At 44.7% G+C, this 8394-nt stretch overlaps 1 protein-coding gene across 1 annotated transcript in view; it reads right to left on the bottom strand.

Moving 5' to 3' along the window:
* Nucleotides 1-880: 880 nt before the first annotated feature.
* The window catches only part of LOC144174435 (cytochrome P450 3A17-like), a 282872-nt gene continuing 275358 nt past the window's right edge, over nt 881-8394 (bottom strand). Inside the window, exon 16 of the mRNA XM_077703152.1 lies at nt 881-1891. Coding sequence (XP_077559278.1) covers nt 1412-1891 — 480 coding nt within the window. The 3' untranslated portion in view covers nt 881-1411. The remainder of the gene's footprint in view (nt 1892-8394) is intronic.

Raw genomic sequence — 8394 nt, 5'->3', positions numbered from 1 at the left:
AGAAATGTCACGGCCCCTCTTCATTATTGTAGACTTGTAATGTCACATTGCCAACATAGCTGATGACGAAAAATGAGATTCAAGTCTGGCTCTGTAACCGTATGCTAGAGTTTCTTTTTTATTTGTAGCCCAGAGGAATTGGGAATACAATTATACCAAAACAGTGCGCTTTATTCATTTGTGTTGCCCTGTAAGTGCCACCCCTTCAATTCTCCTTCAAAGATGTTTGATAAATGGTGGGCCACTGGTACAAAACCGCTAATAGGTCACTTCCCTAACACTCTCAGAGTCGCCGCACGTGGGCTTCACCGCAACACTTCTGAACGAGCAATCATCGTGACCAAATGTCCAAATTTTGGAAATGACGAGGCCAAATATAGTGTCTGTGCTGTGACAACAGCGCAGATACTTTTCTGTGCTGTAATCGCATGCTGGTTCTCGTCATTTGACAAATTTTTAATTTGGCCGCGATGATTGGTCATTCAGGAGTATAGAGGTGAAGCCCATTTGCGACAATTTTCAAGAGTGAAGGACACAGTCAGACTTCGTAAAACGCTAAGTCACTTGTTTTATTAAAGACGAAAGTCTTTTTTTGGCTACTTTAGCCCATAAATTTCGGTCTTTCTGTCTGTCTGTCTGTCTATCTGTCTGTCTGTCTGTCTATCTGTCTGTCTGTCTGGTTCTGACTGTGGTCAGCCACTCGGTCAAAGTGAAACAAAATCTGCGCAACAGTCTTATATACTCACAGCCAAATCGAAATGCCTAAGCCCGGTGTCAATGTTGACACTTGTCAACATTGTTGAAGACGAACAAGACCTTACGTGAACATAAGGCAGGACATCAATACACAAGTGATATTTGCAGTGTTCCTTTATTAAAAATTCATGGATGCTTAGATTTAGCGATAGCAAATGATGTTCTACATCTACTGCAGAAAACCGCCACCTGCTGTTGCCCGTGCTCCTGGCGGCAAATGAGAAATCCCTCCTCAACAGCAACGAAAAATTCCACTATATGAGGTCCACGGTCTGCTTGGAACACACGTGCAGTAGGGCAACGTGGTTCTATAAACGTTCAAGTAGGCGCCTCGATTCACGCGCGTCTCCGCCATACTGCAGCATGGCATCGAGGAATCAGGCCTGTATCAGTACAACGCGGTAAATTTATATTGACTTGAGCAAACCTTTAGTGTGTTTACCTTGGGAGGAACGGGACGGAAGAGGAACAGCATGACAGGTGAGCGGGTAAGCAAAGAGGGGCACTTGCAACGTAAGGAGCAGATACACAGCCAATTTTTTTGGTTGTATTTTTTATATTCAGTAGAAAATATTCCTACAAACCGTGCAGCAGCAAGGTCTTGCGATGTAGGAAGCGTAACAAATTTAAATACTCTATCACGCCGCACATCCACTCAGTAATAATGGGGCGCCACCCCTAATCCGTGATGTCCAATGCCATGACCATATCCGAGGGCAGGTCCAACACCGTGGGCTACAGGTCCGCCGATGAAAGGGGCCACAGCTTGCGTGGCTCCGTAGCCGCCGTATCCGTGATTGAGCGCTCCACCGAAGGCGCCAACGTTTCCGTGTCCGTAGCCACCATACCCCTTGCCCTGCTGCGCTTGCGTTCCGTACCCAGCCGCGTGGCCGTAGTTGTTGATGCCCTGGACCCCGTCGCCGAAGGTCGATCGGCCGTGCTTGCCGTAGTTGCCCTGTCCGTAACCCTTGAACGCCCCGTACTGCTGGTTGCCGAACTGGTTGATTTTGTCCTGCTTCCCGAAGCCCCCCTGACCGGTGAAGCCTCCTTCAGCGCCGTAGCCGTGGTTGAAGGCGTCCCGGTTGCCGTTCTGGAAGCTTTGGTCTACCGCGTACACTTTTTCCTTGGCGAATACCTTCATTTGCAAAACGACAAGAAGAGAAAAAAACAAAGGACCATGAGTTAATTCACTGTTCGTGAGGTGGTATTCTGACTGAGAGAAACACCGGGTTGAGATAGCTGTTGGTATCCACAAAATGAAAATAATTCTGAGCTCAAACATGATAATACCTGTTCAACGCTGACCCTAAGGTCCTTTTGTTACAAACATGCTACATATTACAAGACCTAAAGTCTTCCGAATCGTTACTGTTGGAACTTTCGAGGAAGACAGGGATGAGGCGGATACCGAGCTCAACGAAACGTACTCGGAAGAGAACGAAGGCGACTAGGCGAGGCGACAAGATGGGTGCTCACAGTACGTTTCTCTGGACATAATGTAAATATATCTGTTTCCCATCGACGACGGCCTCCTCCCTTGCTCCCTGGACGTTTTCCACAATTACAGTTCTGTTTGACTATTCATCGCTATCTCATTAGGCCGCTTTGCACGGTCGGTGCACCTTCGGCCTGGCAATAAAACACCACATAAATAAGAAGGGCCGTGGTGCTGCATTTTGATATTGCACTATCACGTAATTGGCAGCTCATAAGGTTTCGTGTTGACATTGATTCCATGAAGAAATAACAGTACACCCACCAACGGTATTTTTATTGCGCCAGATGAGGTGTTATTCTTTCTGCCGTCGTAGATTGAGTTAGTATCCCGCGTCTTGGCCATAATCGGATTATCCCCTCGGAAAGGAACATTGTTTGATACGACCACACCAACCATACGGACGCCCCTACATTTGTTCTGCGTGTTTTGGACATGTATACCCAGAAAGATAGTAAGAAAACGAATTGGCGGTTATGATACGAAACCAGAATAGAAGCTGCGTTCTAGTCATTAGTGCGATTTCCTCGCACAAAAAAAAACGATCTGACACGTGCAGAAGAGAATTAGTGGGTCGCGAAACAAAGCCTGGGGCTATGGCTTATATATACGGAACACCTTAAGAATCATAAATGAGAATAAAAACAAAATATAGCCCAGAACAAATGTAGCACGGCATAATTCCAACTACGGCCAATGAAAAGTGTACCCTACAGCACTAATCTTTCTTGTATATACTGCGACGGTTTATTTAAGGGTACGTGGATTGATACCTCTAATCTTGATACTAATATAAGTGGCCCATAATTATCGTAAATTTATTCGCAGGGACGTTTTTGCCGAAAATTTGCAAATAGCGCGAACTTTGTGCGTCTGTTTTGTTGAACAGCACATAATAATGTTCAAATCCGACTCCAGCTCCATGAACCTGAGCAAATCTTTGTGAAAACTAGATTTATTCTGCTGCCGTGATTACTTGAAATTGTTAACCTACATGCTATGCTGGATTTTTTAAACACCGTATGTCAATTCTTATCATCAATTATAAGCATTTGCAAATGTCTTTAATACTGATGCTCGTGCACGAGAACAAAATGCTGCCCACTTTCCTGGGTAGAATTAAAGCATGTATAAATTACGTTGACCACCCAGTTGCCTAATACGAAAAAGGGAAATAATGTAGGTTCCAATGAAAGATTATTGGAGGAAAATTGTTTGCTCGGCCATAAGTTCGAGTTAATGCAAATTCATTTATGAGGTTCCCAGTAAAACTGGTTCCTTTAGTATTAACAGCTACGCTTGCAAAGTACCTTTGTTTGCTTGAAGCAGATTTTTGCCACGAGAGCCAAATTTAGCATGAGTTTAGTGATGTCATCGTGGGCATTTATCCTAGCATACTTCCCACCTGAATCTAGTCACTCCATAGAACCCACTTTCTCTACCACGCACGGGAGCTTTGAAGATAGCCCTCAGAAGCATGTAAAAAAAAAAACAAAAAAAAAACAGGGGGTCTGCCCAGAGTATCTTGAGTACGCAGCCGCTACGAACAATCACACGGCATTGCGAAACAAAAAGAAATGTTCATTTATTTTTCTGAAGGCCCTTTGCAACCCCGTCTTCAGCTTTTTTCAACAATTTAAACGCCTTTCGGGCAAATTGGGGCAAATTATTGCCACTCCAGGTACATATGGTACTGAAACATTTTATTTCTTTCTGGGCGTTCTCCAATGCCCAAGCAGTGCGCGTATATTCTTTTGTGACGTCACAAAAGCAATATCTTCGCTATTGGCCACTTAATTTGAGTTTCAGAAATAACAACATGTTATAGGCATAGGCACGTGAAAAAAAATCGCAACGAAACCTAAGCAGGCAAGAAGAGAGGTATATGCTACGGCGAACAGATTGCGGAGTGCCGTTCTTCGCTAAAAATAAGTATGGTTGTTGAAACGCTCCTGGACAGGAAAAGGAGGTCACAAGCATTTGTCGGCCTCGCTGCACAGCCCCGTAAAGAAGGGGATAAGGCGGTACCAATTTGGAGCTGCCACACTTTATTTATGATGTTCGCAAACCTTCCCTGTAGTACTTCGCAGAGTGCCGATATGTTTTTTTTTTTTTTCAATGGCATATAGCTGCAGCAGCAACAAGGTGAACATCTAGCAGCGGCCATCAGCCACACCCAGTTTATTGCAGGCAGGAGCGCTTTTTCAAGAAAGAGAAAAGCATCAAGGAAGAATAACGCTGTTGCGATAAGGCGGATTTGGGTGCAGAAAATTCTTCTGGAGAACAGAATAACTCAACTAAAAAATGTTCATCTTAATTTAAGTTAACGCAAATAAAATGTTCTTTCCTTTGTTTTTGCTTCAACACCAGTATCGGAAACCTGCTTCTCCGACTCAAGAGCAAATGACAACATACCAACAGGTTACATACGCTGGCTCCCCAACACTGTCTCCTGCACCAGACTCCAAGAAGTTTTCATCAACAAACTCTGCGCTAATGCAGCCTACTCTCCCCACATTACCCAGGAATGGGCAAAATACCTTAACACACACTCACGGTGCCTCTAGTGCAACGCTGACGCCCAATCATATCTCCACCACGTAGTAAAGACGTGCTCACACGTCGCCAAACGTCGCCCAGAAAGCCTAACAAGCATTAAAGGCACACTGAAGTGATTTGTAAACACTGCGGGATTACTAGCGCAAATTGTAGTCTGGAGTCTATGGGCCATGTTTCGACCACTCTGAGCGCGTTTACACGAATTTATTTAGTAAAAAAATCAATTCGAAAATGCTTAACTCTTCTCTGCACCCTCGCACATTTTCTGTGGCGTTTTCGTATGACGTCAGGAGGAGAGCAGCTGGCAATTGGCTGCGATACTGCACGGTTCGCGACCTTCCGACAGAGTCAGTAGGCTCAGCGTGTAGACCGCCGACCACAGACGGGTCGTCGAAATTCGCTCGCTCAGTTGAAACTAAGCCACAACACGTTTGTTAATGGAAGAATGGGCCTTTCTTTACTTTGCTAGTTTGTACACTGTATCAAGCTCCGAGTCCGTGTCGCTCCACACAAGCGCTGCACAAGTACACGTGCGACGCTTCGCTTACCGGTACGCTAGTAGAAAAACCTAAGGCCACTTGAAGGCGGGAGAAGAGTCAGCGAAGTCAATATAGGTACTAAGGAAATAAAATCAACTGAAACTTTTCTCGTACAGCGCGAAACTAGGGAGCAAGAAGAACTTTTTTGTGCTGGTTGAACAAGCCCAGTGGTCAGCAGCACGGCCACACATCTGCGAACGCTTTTCTGTCTAAGAAATGCAATTACTGGACGAGAGATATTGTGGAAGTTTGGGGGATGCGTAGTGCACGAGCGCTATACAAAAAATAGTCACCTAAGGTACTTGAAATAACAAAAGTGTAAACTGGTTGTACATTATATGCCTTATATATTCAACTTCGGCAGCGCTCGCTCGTGGCCGAGTGGTCTGAAGCACTACAATTACTGTTTTGCAAGTCGAAGTTCGAATCCCCAAGGGTACGTGCTTTTTTTGTAAGTTTATTTTTTCGTTTGCGGCCGATGTTTTCTTAACGGAATTCGCTAGTTTTGGGCCATAACGTTTACTTCTCCACAAGTGAGTTCGCAGAATGCACGCGGACTGACACTCACGCGCTAGCGAGTTCTCGTTGGCGTGCTGTTGCCGTAAGCACCGACTGCTTGCGGCAGTGGGCACAGGCCAGAATGAGCAGACCCTTGGTCTGGTGCGAACACGCTTTTTACGATACAGGCATTAGTGAGGCAAACTCCGAATATGCGGGAAAAGCGCATGGCATTTGAGCGTCTGCGGTGACGCGGAGGGCGTTCATCCACTGCGTAGGCCTCGGCTAGTGATTGCTACGATTCCAAGCCGTTCTGGGAGGCTTATCTTAGGCATGTTACAGCCGACAACATGGAAGAAGCGCGGTACGATGATTACTGAGATATCGAGAATGCCCATCCAACAATGCCGTCGGATGTCAAGCATGTTGTTTTACAGAACCGAAACCGAAACTTGTTTGAATGCTAACGTTGGACATCGTCCAATCAAGGTGCATCTCCTCCTGTCGTCACAGCCTTTAGTTGGTGCAGCCGCCACAGACCGCGCATGGTAGTTGTTCTTCTTTCCCGCTGTATCAAACAATTACCGACTTATCACCCGGATAAACGATGAAAAGTGTGGTAATTTGAGCCACTTTACACAGTGCAAGCGATAACGGGAGCTTGACAAATTCACTTCAGTGTGCTTTAATCGAAATACCCTACAGCATGTCGCACACACTGACTGAGGTGGGTCTTAATTACGAGAAATTTCCGCTTCTGCAGTTAACAGAGTTCTGGCGTGAGTAGCCTATCTGAGGGACACGGTTGTGAAGAATGTCCGACCTGTCAACAAGAATTCCCTCTTCGAAGAGGGGCCTAGATTCGTAATCCCTTCCCTTTCATACCTTGTCCCGAGCATACGTCACTCGACCATTACGCTCCAATTAAAGATTCCCTCAATCTCCCCTGTTTTCACGGCAAAAGTGTTTGTTCTGCATATACGGGCATTTGATTTGCCGAAATCGGTTTTACCGGCACCTCACTTGCCATTGAAACCAATGCGCTCGAAACCAATATCCTAAATCCCCTTAACTCAAGCGGAAGCCCAGAATACCTTAGTTTAGATCTTCGCGAGCCTACATCATCACCTTAATTAAAGCACTCAGAATTGTCTTCGTCGTCATACTGTTCATCGTAATAGAATTCCTCCCCATCAAGCGTATTATGCCGTAGCAACAGAAACTGTTCCCGGTGGCTTGTGATCTTATCTGGCATCAGCCCAATGCAATCTTCGTTTTTAGTACGTCATAATGAGCGCTTTAGGGGAGCCCAGCGGGCCTGTTGGGTAATTGATCTTTTTTCAACGTACAGCCCTAAGCACAGACAAAGGTGGAACTACCTTTAAAAAAGGGATACCTCTGCGAAAGCATACATTAGTTTCACATTTCCGGCTTTGTTCTTAGCCTGTGTTCAGACACGCGCCATCTAACCTGTCAGGCAGAAAGTAACCATCAACGCCGCACAGACAGAAAAAAGATTTCTCGCTTTCTTTCTTTTCTGTTGCCGTAATTTATGTGCAATTTCTTCGTACTATGTGAAACACGATACCCATTCGGGGAGTCGCATGTGAAATCGATTTTCTTACTAAACCATGAAGCTTGAAAAATGTCTTGAGCTTCTTGAAGAAAAAGAACAGCTGAAAAAGGTTGAAGAAAAGCGCGGTAAAAAGCAAACCAGAGGAAAAGAAAACATTTGCAAGTTACTCGAGCCGCTGCCGAATAGCCTCGTTAGCGGTATCGATTTATTGATTCAACTGCCGCTGAGAAAACTAAGATTTGCAGCTCCTTTTATCTGATAACTAAAATGCAGCCGACGCTACTTACTGCTTTCAGCTGCTATTTTATGTTTTCTTTTCATTGTTGTCAGATTAGAACAAACGAATAATGAAGGACTGCTAGAAATCCTGTGAGGTAGATTTAACTATAATAGTGGCTTTCTTTTTCTTTTTTTTTGGTTTGGGCAAACGTATATATGCAAAGTTAACGAGGTTTCTTGCGCTTTAGGCTTTTATTATTATGCTCTGTCTGCCCCAAAGTGGTACTATATCTAGGTGGAATTGGGTTAGTTCATTTCGATGCCGTCGCTCCGGGTAAATACCGCATTTTCAGTGTTATAACACGCTCTGATTGCAACGAGCAGGTAAGCTTACGTAGAAAAGTTGGAAAAAATTGCTTCATCCTTATTCTTCAACGCAGATGTAGGATTTTATTTGAAGAAGAGTTCGGGTTCATGGCAATGCTGGTGGTAGCTTTGAAACCGATTTCAGCTTTGAGGCCGATTATAACGTGCATATAAATTTGAAGGCTAATTTTGGCAAAAAAACACGGTGTCAATTATAATTGCAAAAATGTGGTACCGTTAGTTCATTCAAAGGTGATCTCATTGTTCAGCTTCACCACAATGCGCTCGAGTAACCTGCCAACAAAGCATTTTAAGCAAATGATACAAACGTACATGCCATTTGGCTCAACATATGATTCGCGCTGTAGCAATGCTCAGTACAAAAC

This window comes from Haemaphysalis longicornis, unplaced genomic scaffold (genome assembly GCF_048455015.1).
Source record: "Haemaphysalis longicornis isolate Haplotype H1 unplaced genomic scaffold, Haemaphysalis longicornis Haplotype H1 scaffold_3, whole genome shotgun sequence".
Classification (NCBI taxonomy): Eukaryota; Metazoa; Arthropoda; class Arachnida; order Ixodida; family Ixodidae; genus Haemaphysalis; species Haemaphysalis longicornis.
This window is presented reverse-complemented; position numbering and strand designations above follow the sequence as displayed.